General features: G+C 41.1%; 1 protein-coding gene across 1 annotated transcript; it reads left to right on the top strand.

Annotated features, from left to right (window-relative positions):
• The first annotated feature begins 10,748 nt into the window (after positions 1 to 10,748).
• On the top strand, positions 10,749 to 19,901 carry gorab (golgin, rab6-interacting). Its single transcript, XM_074668277.1, has 5 exons — positions 10,749 to 10,961; positions 11,086 to 11,386; positions 14,685 to 14,786; positions 14,895 to 15,035; positions 18,347 to 19,901. The coding sequence occupies exons 1-5, from the start codon at positions 10,907 to 10,909 to the stop codon at positions 18,720 to 18,722; spliced, it is 975 nt and encodes a 324-aa protein (XP_074524378.1). The 5' UTR covers positions 10,749 to 10,906; the 3' UTR covers positions 18,723 to 19,901.
• The last annotated feature ends 1,099 nt before the right edge of the window (positions 19,902 to 21,000 follow it).

Below are 21,000 nucleotides of genomic sequence, written 5' to 3'. Positions count from 1 at the left end.
CCAAGACCTGTTTCCATAAAGACCCATTTTCACCAAGACCATTTCCAAAAAGACCTTTTTTCACCAAGACCTGTTTCCAACAAGACCCGTTTCCACCATGACCTGTTTCCAACAAGTCCCATTTCCAAAAAGACCTGTTTCCAACAAGACCAGTTTCCACCAAGACCCGTTACCAACAAGACCCATTTCCCCCAAGACCATTTCCAAAAAGACCTGTTTCCAACATGACCAGTTTCTAAAAAGACCTGTTTACACCAAGACTCGTTTCCTCCAAGATTTGTTTCCAAAAAGACCTATTTTCACCAAGACCTGTGTCCACCAAGACCCATTTCCAAAAAGACTCGTGTCCAACAAGACCTTTTTCCATCATGATCAGTTTCCAACGAGACCCATTGACAACAATACCTGTTTCTCCCAAGACCAATTCCAAAAAAGACCTGATTCCACCAAGACTTGTTTCCAACAAGACTCGTTTTTCCAACAAGACCGGTTTCCAACAAGACCTGTTTGACCAAGACCTGTTTCCACCAAGACCCGTTCCCAACATGACCCATTTTCACCAAGACTCGTTTCCAGCAAGCGGTTCAGTCTGGTTCGTCTTAGTACAGCATGCATTTTGTGGTGTTTCCTTGGAATAAACCCAGGACAGGTCCTCAAATTACCAACCCGTACCATTCCACTTTTTGGTACCCTTCTGTTGGGGTTCCAGACTAGGCTCACAGCCTTCTCTGAAACAAAGTCTGATCATTTTCTGTAACAAAGAGCCACATGCCAATCACAAAGAAGACGCCTTAATCGTTGCTCTTTGTGTCACGTTTCTATGCCGCCACACTGTCACGTAGCTGACGTGGCTATTAGCATCCAGCTCACACACCACCTTCCAAGAAAGACACAGTTGGCTGTGGAAACACAAACGGGATCAGGCTGTACTGATCCAACCCATACCAAACTGTACTGATCCAAACCGGACCACTTGAAGGAAACGGGGCTTCTAGAGACTGCTAACTGGAAACTTCTACAAGCTCCCCCTCTGGTCACTTTGTGCTCCACCCCTCTGGACTGTAAAACCTCAAACCTGTTTACTATAGCAGCATTAGCTGGGTCGTTACACGTGATTTCTAAATATAACCAAGGAGGGTTGGGAAACTTCTTCACCAGACATGAACGCTCAAAACCAAGAGCCAAGGGGTAAACCTACCAGCCCTGAATACTACCTTCAATTAATGCTACTGCTACTACTAATAATAATAATACCTTCAATTCCGTTTTACTTCTTACAATGTCAATAAAGTTCTATTCTATACTATCAGCTCTGACATCACAGACAGAATTCCGTCCCTGATGTCAGAGTTCTAGAACTCCTGCTGTTGCTATGCAAACAGACTGTTCTGCATGCATGCTCCTGATTGGTCGATATAACTCAGACTATAAATAGAAACCTGAACACAGTTTTTGAAATGTTCATGTTTGGTCAGTAAACTTCTCTCTGAAACACAGACTGGTTTACAGACTGGTTTACAGACTGGTTTTCTTGAGATGAACGTCTCTTCAGTGGTGAAACCAAACCTGGACTTTAGGAACTTGAGGACGGAGCAGATTGGAGTTTTGTTTCGTTAGCAGACTTTGACTGACGGGTGGGTTAATCACAGGAGGTGCAGCTGTCAGTCTCCGCGGTGGAAAGCAGAGTGTTGAGTAACGTTGGCGCTCTCTGATTACGATGATGATGGGAAAAAGAAAGTGGGCATCGAGCTGGCAGCCCTGCAAACCCGTGGTGTTTATGTTAAAAGTGAGATCTTTTGCAGCTCGGGGGCTGTGATGTGGTGCGCTGGTAATTATGTCACCAACAGACAGAGAGGAGAAATCATCAACAGCAACAAACGCGCTGATGAAAGAGCTCGCCGCAGATTCAAACGCCTCATTTCAGGAGTAAATTTAGATGGGCGTGAAGAGAAACGGCTGCGGTGGCGACAGCAGATACATTTACGAGGCTGTAACTCAAATTAGATAAACAATTGGCAGCAATCAAACGGGTCAACTCGACTGTTTACTGCCGCTCGCTGTGGAGACGGTTAGAGCTGTTCACACTCCACAGTCAGAGCTGACTAACGCTGGGTCCAGGGCACGCTGATGGGACCACATCGGCCTCAGACCCCAACGGACTCCTTCCTTGGAAAGACGATCCAGTCCAGGGTCTGGCCTAGGTGACCTCAGTGAGACAGGAAGGGATGGATCTGGATCTGGTCTCTGTGGTACCAACCCAAACCCTGACCCGCTCTCTGCTCCGGTTCGTTGCCGTCTGTGCCCCGGCATGAACGTCTGGGACTTTGGTGATCTCTGAAACTGGTTCTCATGGTATCAAACCAGCATGTTCCCAGTCCCCGTATCAGCTGGTCCGCTGTGGTTCGATGCCGCGGCTCAGGAATGTGTCACCCCGAGCAGAAATCCTCGTGTGTTTAGACTCAGACCCACAAATATGGAGTCGGTTTGTGAGGGGAAAGACTTGACGACTCGCCCCCTGTTTCTGATTAACTGTGTGATTGTGGGAGGATATCTAGATCAGTGTGTGTGTGTGTGTGTGTGTGTGTGTGTGTGTGTGTGTCTATCTCCTCAGATACCCTTTTCTTTCTCTGTAACAAGAAGCAGCTTCCTCCAAGAGAGACCGAGTAAAATACCTGAAAAGCTTTCAGTTTCAAAAGATCAGCTGAAGTAGAGATGATGTTAAAAATCGAAAAAAGTCTCAGTAATTGTCAGATATCGTGGTTAGGCTGGATAAAAACTCACTGATGGTCACAGGAACTCTTCACAGTGTTTGGGCAAAATTCAACCCGAGCCATCAACAAACCTGGGCCTCAAAACCTCTTAGTGTGTTTCCAACTCTTAAGTTCTGATTCCAGTACAGTACAAACAAAACTTGCACTTTTTGAAAGTTACCACCTGATTTTTCGACAATATAAGCGTAAAAAACCTCCCAACAGCCCAGCATCTGTAGTTATCCTTGTACATTCTTAGCTTTTTATTTTTAATAAATTTGCAAATTTCAGAAAAAAAAAGAAATTTGTAATGTCGTAGATTTTATAAATCTGCAAAATTTATTACTTTTCAATAAGATGGAAATTTAAAAGAAAAAATAAGCAAAATAAGAAATGAAATTAAAAAATGTGCAAAATTTCAAAACAATTGCTGAAATGTCATAAATTTGAAAAAAAAAACCTAAATAACGCAATTTCAAAATTTTGCTCAGTTTCCAAAAAGTGTAAAAACTTTCAAAAAATTGCAAAAAAAAGGGGATTTATATTAAGAGTTTTCAAAATCTAAAAAAATGTGGAATTCTTTTTCTTCATTTGCAAAAAATTCAAAAAATAAAAAATTAAATAAAAAATATCCAAAAATCGAAAAAATTAAAAGCTTTATTTCAAGAGGTAATGTCTTAGATTTTAAAATTTTTTGCAAAAATTATGAAATTTCAATAAGTTGGAAATTAAAAAAAAAAATTCAAAATAAAAAAATTAATTAAAAAAAATGCAAAATATTTTTTAAAAATGCTGAAATGTCATAAATTTTGAAAAAAAACTCTTAATAATGCAATTTCAAAATTTTGCTCTATTTCCAAACATTGCAAAAACTTTCAAAAAATTGCAAAAAAGGGGATTTATATTAAAAGTTTTCTAAATCTTCATAAAATGTGGAATTCTTTTTCTTAATTTGCAAAAATGTCAAAAAATGAAAATCAAAAAAATCTAAAAAATCAAAAAAAAAGGCAAAAAATTTAAAGCTTTATTTCAAGAAGTGATGCATTTTTTAGTACAAAATGTTATATTACGATCTTACTTAGTGTCTGTGTAGTTAACATTTATACCCACTGTAAGAATTAAAAAAAAAAAATCCTTTGTTTTTTTTAATGTATTTTAAAGCTACAGGGAGCCACTGCAAAGGAGTCAAAGGGCCGCATGAGGCTCCAGAGCCACAGGTTGAAGACCCTGGTTTAGAAGTTTACGGTCTCAGGATCCAGACCCCTCTGGGTCAGCCTGACCACAAAGGATATTTGGTAAAGTTCAATGTCTCATTTACCCAGGAAGCGAACAGTAAGTAGTAAAGAGTTACTTGGAAAAACCTTCTCCAACAAGTTCCAGCCAGATAATCATGTTTACAGGAAGTGTGGTTCATCACCATGGTGATAAACTTGCCAAACAGGAAAAACAGTGACATCGCCTAAAGGATGTAAGAGCAAGAGAAAGTTTGGTCTGATTTTGTATACAAGTCGTTCATATCACTGTGTTTGCATCTGGGAAATCCTTGACATATTTAGTGTCAGGTTTTTGGCTTGGTGTATGTGGCTTCTGGGACTTCTGGAGCCAGACTCAAGTGGACACCTGAGGAACTGCAGATTTAGCTCTTCCACATTGTCTCACACTGTTCAACTGGAGGTTGCCACTTGGGGTCTACCTGCAACACCAATGCTCCAATTCCTGGGGCCGAGTATAAACCAATATGCTGATGATAACCCGATGATTTCATGTCTCTTTACAAAACAAGTTCCTTCTAAAACCATCAGAAAGAGCCTGATGCCTCTGCGCTCCGTGTTGACTCATGCTCTCTAATCAGTCAGCTCACACCGGCTGTGTGCTCAGTCCGGCTCGTGGAGGAGTTCCTGGATCCCCACTGTGATGAGCCTCTTCTGGGTTGTGTTGGGCCTGTGGACTCCTGGTCTGGCTCTGCTCATGATGTCCGTTTGTTGTTGTAGATACAGACCGTCTGGTTTGGACACACTTTGTTTTATTTTGAAAGTCACCGTGCATGTGGGTACACATCAGGTGTGACTTGGCCATTACGCTGGTGTTGCATAGCTCCGCCCCCTTTACCCTGCAAAAATTAGCTTGCTGGCTAACTTGGTAGCACTGTTAGCATCACATTATCTCAACACTGTTACCAACATTTTAAAGTTAGCCTGAAGTTTCCGTGTCCTCGTCTTTGGTTCCGTTTGTTGTTGCTTCACTGTTTGCGGGTTCACCATCTTATTTGACTGTGCATGCTATGAATTATGGGATATGTGGTGTTGTGGAGGATGCGTGGAGCCTCTGTTGAAGCCTCTGGGATGGGACTGTTTTGCAGGCCCAGAATTTGGGACACATCTGTTATGGGACCTCTCTGGAAAAACTCAACATGTGGACATTTGTGGTGAAGTTGGGACATTTCTGGAAAGTGATGTTTTCATGAATAAAGCTTCTTTTTCAGTCTCAAGTTCAGATTTTTGGGAGTGTGGACAAACTCGGCATGTGAGGGGAAAAAGTGAGTCTGATGTTAACGCGAATGAGGACGCTTACGAAAGAAACACTCGTTATTTATGTGCATGTTTCAGAATAAAGGGAACGTGTTGTCTACTCCTCGCGTTGAGGGTTTCGGCGATGGATCCTGTGTTTCGTGGTGGTTCGAGAGGTCGAAAGTTCACCATCCAAACTCTCCCTCCTCTGATTGGTCTCATCATGTTTCTGATTTCTTATTCAGAAATATTCCCGCCTGCTGATTCTCTGTTCAAGGAATCAAAACAAGTTCAGACACTCTCAAATCACAGCAGATGTTTCAAAGACTAAACAACAGCACACATCTCCGACCAAGAGGCTGCTACTCTGAATTAAAGCCTGTTTGCAGGAATGCTTTCTAGTCGTCTCTCCAGCTCCAGCTCCGAGCTGCGTTCGTGAGCTCTCATATCCCCGCTCCAGAGACGCTAATAAAGTCTGATTTTCAAAATAATCAAATCATTTTAATGTAATTGTTTATGAAGGTCATAAAGAGCCAAACAAGGAGAGGTCGTAAATCAGATTATCCAGCGTTGTGTTGGAACAATGAGGCGTTATTGCTCTGCCGATCCACAAACAGACGCGTTGGTTGGTTTCTTGTGATTAACTCAGCTGAAGTTTGGTGTGTCGGAGCATAAATCTGTACTGTTCTCCCGGCGGGGGCTCTCTACCTCCAGCGCCGCCAGAAAACAGCCTTAAAGCTGGCTCCTGTGCACGTCGTCCCCCTCCTCGTGAAACCAGGTAATGAGGGTGTGGCGAACACTCCAGTGAGAGCTTGTATACGGCTAAAGACTACCAGAAACTCCAGGGGAGATGGGGGCACCGCTGTTCACAGTGAAGCTCTGCCAGAAACTGCTAATAGGCATTTTCTCCCCCCGCCTCGCCGTGATTGGGACCAGATGTGTGTGTGTGTTACGCTCTGGGAAATGGCCGAGATGAGAGACAGCGAGGCCGCCAGAGCCACAATAAATTCGTGGAACGGCTAATGAATAAAACAACAGCGGATTAAATGTGCCATAGCTAAAAATAATTTGATTAAGAATCGGATTCAGCAGCCAAATTGTTGGAGGCCATGCTGGAGACATCTGCATCTTTATTTGAGCTCCGCTGTGAGACCACATTTCCCTCCTAATGAGCTCAAACAGACGGGGATCCAGGGCTTTTTATGGGGGTTTCTGGGCACCGCTCGAGGACTAATGAATCAGCTGTCATCACGTGTGATTGCCTGGTTGAAAAGTCCCAAACTTTCTGACTCTGGTTTGGCAGGTTCAGCCAAGGTCGGTCCACAAAGAGACGTCAGTTTTCAGCCAATAACCTGCTGGAAGCAACAAGTGTCCGTGACCGCCCGTCGGCTTCAGCGTTCACCTCTCAGGAAAGGTTGGTTGGCAGCTTGGTACGCTGGAGTCAGACTTTCAAACCCAAGGACAGACCCAGCAAGGATGAGGAAGGAAGCAAGGTGCACATGCACGGAAAGGTGCAGGTTTCCCAGACCAAGGAGAGTTCACGATTGTAGTTCCCCTTGTCCTTTTGTTCCCCATCCTCTCTTTGTTAAATGTTGAATTTCATACGTCAACACCAACTGACAGCGTGACTCCACTTCACTTTCAACCATCGTCCAGGGACGAGGCTGAACGTCAGGATGTCAGACTCCTGAAGGACGTGTTGAGAGGGTCTGGGAGCCTGAACTGGGTCCAGAAAGCTCACTGTGTGAATCAAAGTACGCCTCAGACGGACTGTCAGGGGAAGGGTTGGGGAGCACAGTCAGGACAGGGAGGCAGTGCTAGGTCGGTTTCCGGCCTCTCTGCAGGTGAACTCCTCAGACTCTGCAGCTCAGACCTCAGGGAGCGGCAAACTGGCTGCAGATGGAGGGACGAAAGGTCAGGGAAGGAAATCAGAGATCAGGTTCAGATCTGCAGTTTCTGGAGAAGAAGAGAGAAGGGATCAGCGTGGACGTCTACGTTCCTCCAGCTCAAAGCCTGACCCCCTGATCAGACTCTCTGACACACGTCCCCTCTGATTGGCTGTTTGGATTTCCCTGGTTTTGTGTCCTCGTTGACAAAATTAGCATTTGATGAACTGACAAGCTCAAACATGCACATCATCATTAGTTAGAAAGCATCTGACTTTACACACTTGACATGATCCTTTTTCCAGATACATCTCTGAAAATTTCCAGAAAATTTCAGGACATTAAACCAGATATATTTTATTTTTATGAGTCTGGCAACTTGGAGTGTCAGCCTGTCTGCAAAACTTCAGCTCTTGATGGCGGGGGTTGACTTTTCTTTTTTGGATGACTTGTACTCGTGGGTTTTTGTCCACTTGCTTCTTTACGAAGATGAAGGAAACTCTCTGACGACCTCTCTGGACACATGTGCACGTCAGATCCGACAGCTTGAACTTGTGAACCGAGCACAGTCGTCACGGTAACCTCCACCTCTCCGATCAGTCCCGCTCGCTCCTACAGGAGGTTCCTCCCACCTCTCACCCTGACGTGCCCCCACAGGTCATCCCCGTAATGAGCCATGTGGTCCCCCTGGGCTCTCTAATCAGGGATCCAAGGCCGGCCCATCCTCGGCCCGACGCCGGGGCAGCTGAACACGCTCTGAACCCCAAACGCTCGTCTCGGTGCCATCTGGCCTCCATGCCTGGCCCTGTCTCCACTCTGCCGGCGATTTATGCCCTCCTGAGGTGTTTCGCCTTTTAACTTGCACATAATTGGCCCCCAGATGCAGAAAAGATGTGGGGCCAGTTTTTATTAGTTGCCAAGCAGAGGTCATTGTTTTTGCATGGCTCTGGCTGCCTGGCCCTGCCAAGGTTAAAATGTCTTTACCTTGACCAATTACCGAGGGGAATGAGGAGTCTGTACCCAGCCTGAGAGAGGTGAGGATGATGATGGAGCACAGAGATGAGATGGTGCCCGGGAACGACACTGAGACAGAAAGTAATAAAAAACAAATCATAGAGTCCAATGCCCGGTACCTTCTTGCTTGTTTCCTGAGCTCAGAGCTCACCTCCACCACCGCGACCGACTCCTCAGACCTGATCCGCCTGCTGTCAATTTATTTGAGTTACAAGGAGATATTCAGAAGGAAAGCACATTACATTAATATGAGACTTTAAGAAGGGGGTTTCCAGATGACCTCGCTAAGACCTGAGTGGCCAGCCCCATAAAAAAACTAAAGAGAATCAGGATTTTTAAAAAAACTAACAATTCATTTTCAAAGAGCTGCTTGAAGCTTCCTTTGCCTGAGATCTTCACGAGATCTTCACGAGACTCACTGAAACGATGAGGTCATCTCCAGACTGGATCATGACATGCTCAAAGGATGGGCCTCAAACACCAAGGTCTGCCCACAGGCCTCCAGAGAGCTGACCAATCAGAGGGAAGGGGGTTTGTGGAGCGGGAAGCCTTTAAGAGTTTCAGACAGAGGCTGAAATAAGAGTTTTCTAAAACACCAGAAAGAGAAAAATGGGATTTTACTGAACTCTCTTTAAAGTGTGTAGAAGTTGTCGGCATTTGTCAGATCAAAAACAGTGGAAATTAGATAAAATGTTTTTATCTGTTGGTGAAGTATCTTAAAATAACTTTATTTTTCTTTTTATCAAGTTAGAAAAATATAATATATTTACATTACTGTGCCTCACATATCGTCCATGTTTTTTTACAGCAGATTTTACACACTGCACCTTTAAACGCACTCAGAGAGCTCAGAGAGTTCCGGAATGTAGTAACATCACAAAGACAGAAAGCTCTCTGTGCTTGATGATGAACATTCTAGAACCTCACTGATGGAGCTTCAGCATAAAGAGACAGGAGCCAGAGCAGAGACTGGAGGAGGAGAGGAGACTTTAAACACCAGAGAGAGGGAAATTGGTAAATTGTAATGGAGTCTAATAGATGTATTTATTTCTGAAAATGAAAACTTATCCACAAACTTTAAGGTTTGTAGTCAGATGTTATAACGTGTGGAAAATTAAAAGGTAAACCAGTGGTTTTCAGTTGTCTGTGTGTTTAAGCTGTTTCAATATCCACCGTACAACCAGCCTGCTCACAAAGGGAAGTAATAATTAAATTAGCCACGCTCCTCAAACACAGTGTGTCTGACCCTCCTCTTAGCACTACAGCCACTACAATTTCATGCTGCATTCACAGGAATCAGCCCTTTAATTAACCTTTGACCTCTCTGACCCTCAGGCAGACGCTCAGTGAGAAACGGATCAAAACGAGCAACTGAAGGAGCAAGTAGCAAGAAAACTGAAGCTAATGCCAGGAGTTTGATGAATGTTGGGATTAATCAAAGTTATTTACTCATGTTTGCAGACAAATTATGAACAGATCAGGATTCCTTTTGAAAGCATTTTCTGATTCTTTAAATCAAACATCTTGACTTTATATTACAGCTCTAAATCTACAGTAAGCAGCTAAGTCACAGACAAACAATGTGTCATTTAAAAACATGTCAACAAATCCTGGATCGCTTCACAGAAAGTCATCAGTGAAAGCTTCAACAAGCTGATGCATCTCCCTCCAGCTCCTTCAGTCTGCTTTAAAAACATCTACAGACCAGCTCAGACCCAACTCCTCCTGCAGCAGAGGATCTAAAACTCTTCCTCCTCAGTGACCGAGTCACTACACGAAAACTAGAGTTTTTATCAAAAGAATTAAACTATAAAAATAAGAAAGAAGCAAATTAAAAAACACATAATAATTAAGGACAGGCAGTGATTTATGCTCTTATCTCTGATGGACATGTCCACCTCTTACAGGAGGCTTTAACATTTAGTGACAGGTTTTCTGCTGAGAAACACTGCAGGGCTTTTCTTCCAGCTGTGTTCAGACTGTATAATTATCAGTACACACTTTCACCCCTGAGTTAACCCTTTGTCCTCCAAAAAAGTTTAATTATTCATTCATTTATTTTGTGACTGGTGCAATTATGACTACATCTCACCCCTAAACATGTGCAAAACAACTCCACCAGTATAGCTATAAATTTTCAAAAACTTTATTTTTACCTTTTTGTGATGAGTCTGTGCACATTCCCTGCTTGTATATTGGTTCGTTGCATGTTTTTATGGTTAAAAAGTCCTGGATTTATTTTTTTCTAGGTTACACTCGTTGTATTGCTCTATTTTATATATTCTTATCGCACTTTTCAGTTCCTTAAACAAACATGTGAAACACTTCCATGATCATTCAGAGGCATGAAAGCTAGTATGAAGCACCCCGTGATTATGCGTGTTTTTTCTATTAACTCAAGTGGCGTTTTTATGACACAAAAACTGGAAAATAAGAGGGAAGTTAAAGTTAATGAGTAATATTGTTTTTTTTATTTGAAATCTGCCTTTCTTTGAGTCTTAAACTTTGATTTTACGGCGGTATTTTGGATTTTTCGTCAGGCGGTATCCGCAGCTGCCTGTTGCGGGTCCTTCCTGGGTCCTTGACGTGGCAGAGATAAACAAACATGGCGGCTCCGTTTGAAGCTTCAGAGAGTTCCTGAGTTTAGGGGACTGTAAGGATGATTATCTCAGCTAAATAATCATTTTAATTCCACAGTTACATAATCTGTGTTGTCGTATTTGAAGTGACTTCCGGTTGAAGGTGTATCATGAGCGGCTGGGCGGGTTTTTCTGATGAAGAGCTCCGGAAGATGCAGCAGAAAGGTAACTTCAGCTCCTCTGACTTATTCTGCTTGACAGTCGTTTATATCATGTTGCTATCAAACTTTAAACCCAGTGTTGGAATAAATTCATACATCGGAGCTTAACAAAATGTATTTTTTGTCAGACTCAGCTCCGTCCGCAGCGGCAGCCCGCGGTCGGAAGCCGGCCCCAGCGAACCGGAGTCGGCAGCAGCTGCAGCGGGAAAGGGCCCTGCAGCTCGCCGCCCAGAAGAACCAAGGATCCGCACCTCCTGAACTCCCTCCGGAGCAACAACTCACTAAACCGCCTCCAAAGGAGGAACCCCGGCCTCCTTCGCCGGTCCCCGCTGTTAAACAGGAGGTGCAGCAGAAAGCTGAAAACCACCAGCCCGCTTCTGAGGAGGAGACTACCGCCGTGAAGGAGCTGGAGACTCAGGAGGTGGCACAGTGAGTGTGTTTTCACTTATAACTGAAGTTACTCTCTGTCTGTGTGCTCGATGTTTCACTTTTTTCAATGGTTTTGAAACCACCTGTTTACATCACTTCACACTACATCAGAAACCTGCTTCAGTGCAAACAAAAGGAGGAAGGTTACACGTCAACATCTTACCTGTTGGACAGGGAGAGGCTGCACCTGTAATTATGTCAAAGTGCTGAGTCAGCATTTCAACATGTTGCTCTCCTGCTTTATCCTCCTCTGGCTCGTCCTGTCACTTTTCACCGCCTTCAAATGTCGTCTGACTTTCACTGTTAAACTTGTATAACATGCAACGCGTTCAGGAGATGTGCGCTTGTACTTTTCACACTTCTAACTCTTTGTTTACTTTTTTAAATATTCACCATTTTCCACACTTTTGCCCCATTGAAATGAATGGAAGATACATGCAGTTCTAGCTAGAACTGCTCCAACTTTCAGATTCTTCAGATTCTGCGTTCTTCCACTGACACACTTCATGTTTGCTTTAAAATGTTCAGAAATTTTCCCATTATTTATATAATAATAATAATAACTTTTATTTATATAGCATATTAAATAGCAACAGTTTACAAAGTGCTTTGACAACAGACAGGAACACAAAAAAAGCACAAAAACAAAACCCTAGCAACAAGTCGTAGGAACTTAGACAACACAAGAACCACGCAACATGAAATGTGACCACGAGGACTGAAATAAAGGCTAAAAACAGAAAGGAAGCAATTAAAGACAGTAAAAAACAAAAATCAGGACAGCAATTTCCACACATCAAAAGATAAATTTACAAAGATGACAAAAAATAAATATTAATAATATAATAATAAAGCAAAGATAGGCTAAATAAAAAAAAACACGCATTAGCAAAGGATAAAACAATGAAGGCCTAAAAGGGAACCAGTGAAGGGATTAAAAGTGAAACAGAGATGAGTCACAGATTAGATAAAATCTGAATAAAATTCAGTAACTACGACTTTAACTAACTTGTATTCAATGTGTTGATATCCTCTACAGATTTGGAGATTTCACTGTTTTAGTAACGTGAAGTTTTGGGGTTTTACTCAGAAAGTCTTCAAACTGCCATAAAATATAAAAACTTTGCTTCAGAGACAAAAAATAAGGCATTAAAACATTTTCTGCTTTTCCGTGATTCTACAAGCTAAGAATTGTACCATTACACCAGTAAATGGCCAACTGTCAGACAAAACCACTTTCTGCCTCAGCTAACTCACTAATGTCATCTCTCATCAAAAATCTCTGCTGACTTGTAAAACACATGGCTGTGGTCGTCAGAGTCCTGGGACGCTCACGACGTGATCCTCTTTCTCAGAGATATCACCGTTCCGTCTCAGCCAGAGCTGATCCAGAGCCTTGGCTCAACCTTAAAATCCCATTCTGGACCAACGGGCACAGAGGAGTGAAGGAGTTCTCTGGCTTTAGACGCTCTATCACCATGGAAACCGCACAGCTGTTCAGACTGAGTAATAAGAACATTCCGGAACACAGACACACAGGAGTGTTTCTTTATCTCTTAACTATCAACACAAACACAACTTTGGCTTATTCTGCTCTCAGTTGGTCCCACCAGCACATGACTTGGTTGCACCCTTTATTTATTTATTTATTCCTTCATTTTTGCTTTCTTTCTATTATTATTATTAGAGGTGTCCCAGTCTGATATTGATATCTGATATCGGTCCAATATCAGCAAAAAAAACAAGTATTGGTATCGTATCGGAATGCATCTAAAATCTCCGATATAAGCAGTTTCTGTTACCCATTGGTTAATAATACATGGGTCGGTTTTTCCTCATACCTACCTTGCTGACTACTGTTCTTTGTTTGAATAATATCACTATATCAGGCTTTTTCTAACATGACAGACATACTACAGAATAAATAATAAAAGTACGCTTTTATTCTTATTAATGCTGATATCGTATCGGATTGATATCAGTATCAGCCAATACTCAATGCTGCAGCATCGGTATCGTATCGGATGTGAAAATGTAATATCGGGACATCCCTAATTATTATTATCATTATATTATTATATTTATTTCTTTACTCATTTATAGGGATGGGTACCAAATCAGGTACTTTTATAGGTACCGACCGAATTTTGTCAAAAGTACCAGGTACCGTTTCAGGTGAAATCAAAAGGTACCATATTTAGGAACCTAAACACATCCTTGTGACTGTGATGGAGTGGAAGAGTAGTTGATTTTCCATACTGGACATGAGCACTGCATTACAAGGTTATGTATTGAAGAGGAAATATGTTAAATTGAAAAAGAAAATGTACTTTATTATTTGAAAAAAATAATATTTTTACCACATAAACACAAAAAAGTACCGAAAATTGGTACCGTTGAGAACTGGTACCAATTGCCAGGTACCGGGCATCGGTACCGTATCGTTTTAAATGTGAAAGGTTCCCATCCCTATTCATTTATTTATTTATTTATTATTATTTATTTTTTATTTTTTATTTATCTTATTTATTTTTCATTTATTGCTTGTTTAATTCAAATTTTATTTTATTTTATTGTTTTTTTTATTTTCCTTATTTATTCAGAGGGGCAGTAACTCTTGTTTAAAATATTTGCTAAATATTTTACTGTAAATATGAAGTTTCTCTGCAACAAGCTCTGGCTGACAAAACAGGTTAATTTTTTTTATACAACTTTAAAAGAAGACATAACAAAACATGCTTCTTAAATAAAGGCAAACAATAAGAACACGCATGCATGTGTTTACATTTCAGTGTATTAAAGCTGACAAAAACATTTTTGTTGAAATAAAAAATAAAAAAGGGCTTAACAAAGGACAGTAACTAAAATAGTTTTGAAAAATTAGACATTTTTGGTCTCAGTCTCGAGCCGTGTACTTTTTCCCTGTTTTTGCTTTACTTTCACATGTTTCACGTCTCCGGTTTTGTGTCACTGCTTTAATTTTTTTTTTTTTAATATTTCTCCAGTTGAAGCCTTCATCTATTCCTTTTTCTAATAATCCCGTCCTTATTATTTTGACTTAATAAGAGTAAAACCTGAGCTGCATCTTTGAACAGGAACTAGTTTTACCAAAAGTGATGTCTTCATATGGGGACATTCAGTTTTAGGGACACAGTAGAAAGGTTTTATTGAGCTCATTTTGAAGGTGTTGGCTGATTTTCTTTCTTTGAGAACCTGAAGGACATTACTGGACTCTAAACCAGCGCATGATGCGGTTTGTGTCTTAACTGAGTCTCATGTCTCTGGTTTTTGATCACAGGCGGGAAAAGACGCGTCTGGAGCAACTACAGCAAGAGCAAAAACTGATGGAGGAGAGGAACAAGCGCAAGAAAGCTCTGCTGGCAAAAACCATCGCTGAGAAGTAAGTGTCGTTGTCCTGGTGCTGTGAGAAAAAAAGAACAGAAATGAAGAATTAATGTATGAAAAATGACAAACGAGGGTTTTTAAAAGTTAACTTAATGATCCTCAGGTCGAAACAGACTCAAGCTGAGGCCGTGAAGCTGAAGAGGATCCAGAAAGAGCTCCAGGCTCTGGACGACATGGTGTCCAATGATATCGGGATCCTGAGGAGTAAGATCGAGCAGTCCAGCTGGGAGTACTCCTCAGCCAGGTACGCAAAAAAAAACAACAGGTGATCGCCTCAAACACACGCACAGCTTCTTATCAAGAAAACAGAAGCTCTGCTCTCTGATCTGTTGGTTTTTAAAATGAAAAATGGGTCAAACTGAAAAAGGTGCAAACATCCCTGAGTGCAGGTGATGTACTGTACATCCTCTGTAAATACTGCCCCCTGCAGCTCGTTTCCATCATCACCCCCAACACGTCAGCCTCCAACTCTGCTCCTGCTCCTCCAGACCGGCTCCGGTCTGCAGGTCTGAGGAGAAACCAACAAGAGAGGAAGTTGTGTGTGTGTGTGTGTGTGTGTGTGTGTGTGTGTGTGTGTGTGTGTGTGTGTGTGTGTGTGTGTGTGTGTGACCTCTCTCTGAGCAGAGGCCTGAGCCCTCATCACAGATGTTTGTGTAAGGGGAAGAGGAGCTGACCTTCACACACTCCTCACACCGGACTCTGTTATGATTACGTTGATTGAATCGATGGTTGGGGTTTAGCTGAGCTTGGACCTGAAACCCTGAAGAGAAACTGTTTGACATCATGTGTTTAGTCAGCGCCGACTCTCAAACAGGATCTGATGTTCTGTTGTTCACTCTCAAAACAAGTCAGACGTTTGTGGAGCGACGCGTGTTTATCTTTCAGCTCGGGAACGCCGGGTTAGAGAGTTCCTGTCCCGCTGCCAGAGCCAGACTTTGGTTTAATGCTCAACGATTTCTTTGAGAAAATATAAAAATGTCTTTGAACAAAGAGACTTTAGGTTATTTTGTTTTGTAAACTCACTCAAATTTAAAGCTGTGGAGACGGTTTGTGCTCATGTTTTTATCTGTGTCATGGATCCAACGAGAGATGAAGATATGAAAAGGTGTTTACCCCAAACTGAATTCTTCTGTTTCACTCTAAATGTTTCAGATCATCAAACAAGACCATACTTTGCATTTTTCGTCTTCTTGGATTTATTAGCAGGGTACACTGTGTCGCTCTGCTATGGCGTCATGCTATCATGTAGCTGATGTGTCTATTAGCATCCAGCTTACACGCTGCCAACCAAAAGCCATGGTTGGCTGTGGAAACACAAACAGGATCAGGCTTTACCAATCCGACCCGTACTGAACTGTACTGATCCAAACCGGACCACTTGGTGGAAACAGGGCTTTGTTTGGTTTTTGGTTGTTTCTCTATTTCTGGTCATGACCTCTGACCCTAACTGAGGGCAGTGAGGCCTGCAGGGCTTCAGATGAAGTTCTGGGGTCTTAAACCATCATATTTCTAGATTGAAAAGTTGTAGTTTTAGATTTCACAATGGTATTTCTAGATGTTATATTTGTTTTTCAAGAATCGACGTCCAGCTTTCTGGATTTAACAGCCGTGTTTCTAGATTTAACGATCGAATTTCTAGATTTACTGATCATATTTCTAAATTTAACAGTTGTATTTCAAGAATTAGCGCCTGTTAAAGAATCAACCATCGTACTTCTAGATTGATCATTTGTGATTCTAGATTTCACAATAGTATTTCTAGATTTAACTTAACGGAGGGAGCTGAGGCCTGCAGGGCTACAAATGAGGTTCTGGGTTCTTTTGAGACCTTCTGGATGAGTTGTTGTTGCTGTGCTCTGTCTCAAACTGGATCTGCAGAAGAAGAGGAAGGTAAAGGAGCAGCGGACGGAGATTTAACAGCCTTATTTCCAGATTAAACAGTTGTGTTTTTTAGATTTGAGAGATCATATTTCAAGAATAAATGTCTGTTTTAGATTCAATCTTACTTCTAGATTGAACGTTTGTTTTTCTAGGTTTGACAATTGTATTTGTAGATTTAACGTCCTTCACTCTAGATTTAACAGTTGTATTTTAGGAATTGGCATCTATTATAGATTCATGCATCATACTTCTTGAGCGAATGTCTGTATGTCTAGATTTGAATGCCACATTTCTAGACTTAACAATTGTAATTCAGGAGTTAATGTCTGTCTTAAGTTTTAACATTTTCGTTTCTAGATTTGAGGACCATATTTCAAGAAAAAAAAAGAGTCAGTCATCATATTTTTAGATTGAATAATTGTATTTGTAGATTTAATGATTGCATTTGTAGAGTGAATATTTGTATTTCAAGAATCAATGTCTGTCTTTCTAGATTCAACTATTGTGTTTTCTGGATCTAACAATCATATGTCTAGATTTGACAGTTGTATTTCAAGAATTTGCATCTGTTAAAGATTCATGTATTATACTTTTAGAGCAAACGTTTGTATTTCTAGATTTGAAGGCCAAATATCTAGACTTAACAATTGTATTTCAAAAGTTAATGTCAGTCTTAAGTTTTAACACTTGTGTTTCTAGATGTGAGGATCCTGTTTCAAGACAGAACGTCTGTTAAAGAGTCAGTCACCATATTTTTAGACTGAACAATCATATTTCTAGATTTAATGATTGCATTTGTAGATTTGATATTTTATTTCAAGATTTAACGTCTGTTTTTCTAGTTTTAAAAGTTGTGTTTTCTGGATTAAACAGCCTTATTTCAAGATGTAACGTCTGTTAAAAATGTAACCATCGTATTCTAGATTTAACATTTAACCTAACTTGGGGCAGTGAGGCCTGCAGGGCTCCAGATGAGGTTTTGGGGTCTTTTGGATCCTCCTGGATGAGTTGTTGTTGCGCTGTTGGAGTAATTTTGGCCGATCGTAGGATGGTTTATTTGTCGATAACGTCTTTCTGACTGTGTTCCTCTGGAGTCCTCTGACCCTGTGTCTCTTCGTGAGTTTTCTCTGAGCGATGTGTTGATCACGTGTTGCTTTTGGAGATAAATAAACTTCAAGTTGTCAGACGAGTTCTGCGTCGGTGGATTCTTGATCCCACAGGTCTGGTTGGTCGTCTGGTCTGGGTGGTTCATCATGTGGTTCATCAGAGTCATTTCATGATTCAACTCACGCTTAATAAACCAAACGTCCGTTCAGAAAGTGAAGTTTCAGCTCGTCTGTGTCTGATAATGAGCTTGTCTACAACTTGTCGGCTTTCTCGCTAGATTTCATTTTTGAAAAGAGAGAAGTAGAAAATTTGTGGACCGTCTGGAGCAGATACTCAGCAGGAAATCTCCTCAGGTGAACGTCTTCAGCTCTCGTTTCTTTGGTTAAAGTCACTCGTTTGTTTCTGTTTCTGTCACAAAACCTGGGTTCAGGGGTCAAAAACAATAAAAACAACTTAGAAACTTGTTTGTTAACATTATTACAGCTTCAGTTTCTGATGATCACGTTTTATTTCATCACAGCTTTGTGTTTCAGTGGATTTTATTTTCTTCTCCACGTTTTGTCTCAGGAAGCGTTACGAGAAGGCCGAGGCCGAGTTCGTCATGGCCAAACTGGACCTGCACAAGAAGACGGAGGTGAAGGAGCAGCTGACGGAGCATCTCTGCGCCATCATCCAGCAGAACGAGCTGAGGAAAGCTCACAAGCTGGAGGAGCTGATGCAGCAGCTGCAGCTCCAGGCCACGGAGGAGGAGGAGCAGGAGAGGCAGAGAGAGGAGGAGGAGGAGGAGAGGAAGAGGAGCTGTGTGGAGACGACGCAGGGGAACGGCTCGGCGGAGAATCAGGAGGAGACGGTGCGATCAGACTGTGCAGAGGAGGAGAGAGGAGGTGAACAGGACAGCAGGGGGCTGGAGGTGTGTGTTCAGAGTGAGATCACGGCGTCCTGATGCTCGGAGGAGACGCACACGACTCCATCGAACACGTCAAACACTAATGCTCGCTCTGTGAAACGTCTGCAGTGATGCCTCCACTCTCAGGGCTGGTGCTGAGTCAGCGACAGTGTTTACCAGAAAAATCAGTCTCCTGAAACAGACAAAAATCAGCCAGAAAATGTTGGCAACAGGTTCACAACCTCCTGCAAAGTGATTTAAGAGTTTAACGCTGCACAAAATTAACTCCAAATCAACTCCAAACACTTAAGATCCTGTGATAATTCAGTTTCTACGGCTCGGTCCTCTGCTGGAGGATGAAACAAACAGAGAACATTTCAGAAATAAATGCTTTGGATAAAAAAGTACAGAATTTTCCTTTAATCTGAGGCCACGAGGAGTCAGGAGAGATTGTGTTTTAGGTGATCGAACGTCCACTTTCACTAAAGAGCAAATCCACTCAGAAACAAACTGTTTTAATGTCAGAAGTTTTTGTGTCTGGATTAAAAAGTAATTCAGTCCGTGTTACACGTCCTCCAAAAAGTATTTGCCGTTCTAGATTTGAAGTATTTAAAAGCACAGTCCAGATTCATCAGTTTATAAGATTTAATCTGAGACGTATGAAGTCTAGAAAATCTCATTTTACAAGATATTACAGACCAGATTGACGCCTGAAAGTCGACTTGTTGGTTTCTTCTACTGAGACATTTTTCTTATTTCAAGAAACTGAACAAGTTGAGATTTCTTTCGATATCAGCAGACACATTTTAAACCACCCAGGCGATGCAAAACACAGACACTTCTGTCACAAACACCGAAAACTGACGTCTCTGCTTAAAATTCAGTAGATTTCACTCATCGATATGTCTCAGAAAGTTTTTTTTCAACAACTTTGACTCACAAATCTGAATTTTCTCTTTTTAACACTGTGAAGGCCCACTTATTTCTAGATTTAACATTCATATCACAAGAATTAATATCTGTATTTCAAGATTTACTGCCTGAATCTACATTACTTTTCAAGAATCTACATCTAGCCTTCTGGATTGAGCATTTGTATTTCTAGATTCAACATTTGTATTTCTAGATTTACCGTTCCTGTTTTAGCCATTAACTTCTGCCTAAATGTAGAACTAACATTCACATTTCAAGAATCAACGCCGATATGTCTGGATTGAACAAGTTTTTTTTCTTCTAGATTTAGCAATTTTATTTCCAGATTTATCAGCAGTATTTTAAGAATTTACATCTCTTAAAAAAATACTGTTCATATTTCTAGATTTAACAATTATACCTCAAGGTTTAACAATTGTATTTCTAGATTTCATAGTCTTATTTCTAGATTTGGCAATTGTATTTTTAGATTAAAAGAGTGTATTCCCAGAATCTACATCTGTGAAAGATTTAACCATGGTATTTCTAGATTGGACTATTGTATTTCTAGAATTAGTGATCATAATTCTTAATTTAATATTCGTATATCAAGAACTAATGTCTGTATTTCTAGACTCAACATTCCTTTTTTTTCCTGTCCTCCCTTTTTTTAAATGGACATATTTCTAGATTCAGGAATCGTATTTTCAGATTCAACGCTCATATTTCTATACTTAATTTAGTTTTTTTTTTCCCCAAGATTTTTTCATTTCTAGATTTACCAGTTGTATTTTTTAAATCAAATGGTCAATCAACTCTAATGTCTGTATTTCTAGACTCATTTTTTCTTCTTTATTTCCTTTCTCTTTTTAAATGACCATATTTCTAGATACGGAAATCAGTTTTCCAGATCCAACGCTCATATTTAGGGATTTAATTTACATTTTTCTAGAATTTTTCATGTCTAGAGTTACCATTCGTATTTTGAAATCATGCTTTGGATTTTTCTGGAATTAACACTTTTATTTCTAGATTTCTTGTGGCGTCAGATTATCTTAAGGTATGGAGCGATGATGTCACTGGTTTGGAGTTTATCTTGTGTTCAGACTCTTCATCTTTGCAGTGAGGTTGTGAATCTTGTGCACAGGATCTCAGTACCCAGCCCTCAGTGTGTGTGTGTGTGTGTGTGTGTGTGTGTGTGTGTGTGTGTGTGTGTGTGTGTGTGTGTGTGTGTGTGTGTGTGTACCTGCAGGATCAGACTCCATCAGGCTCAGCTGCAGTCGTTCAGCAGACGATTATCTTTAATCTCGGTGTCTTTTTCTCTGCGCTCTTCTTCCAAACTCGTGTTTCTGACTCTTCCTCCTCGTCATCGTCGTCTCTTTGTGGCGACACACTAAAGATGGGTCCTGTTTACTTCTCTGGA

The sequence above is a fragment of the Halichoeres trimaculatus genome, unplaced genomic scaffold (genome assembly GCF_033239565.1).
Source record: "Halichoeres trimaculatus isolate MK-OKI-2021-1 unplaced genomic scaffold, fHalTri1.1 fHalTri1_scaffold_4, whole genome shotgun sequence".
Classification (NCBI taxonomy): Eukaryota; Metazoa; Chordata; class Actinopteri; order Labriformes; family Labridae; genus Halichoeres; species Halichoeres trimaculatus.
This window is presented reverse-complemented; position numbering and strand designations above follow the sequence as displayed.

Bases quoted from the DNA above. Each gene is read 5' to 3' on its own strand.
- gorab (XM_074668277.1), top strand. From the start codon at position 10,907: ATGAGCGGCTGGGCGGGTTTTTCTGATGAAGAGCTCCGGAAGATGCAG. The intron at 10,962-11,085 runs GTAACTTCAGCT...ATTTTTTGTCAG, and splicing joins CCGGAAGATGCAGCAGAAAG to ACTCAGCTCCGTCCGCAGCG. The intron at 14,787-14,894 runs GTAAGTGTCGTT...AATGATCCTCAG, and splicing joins GCAAAAACCATCGCTGAGAA to GTCGAAACAGACTCAAGCTG.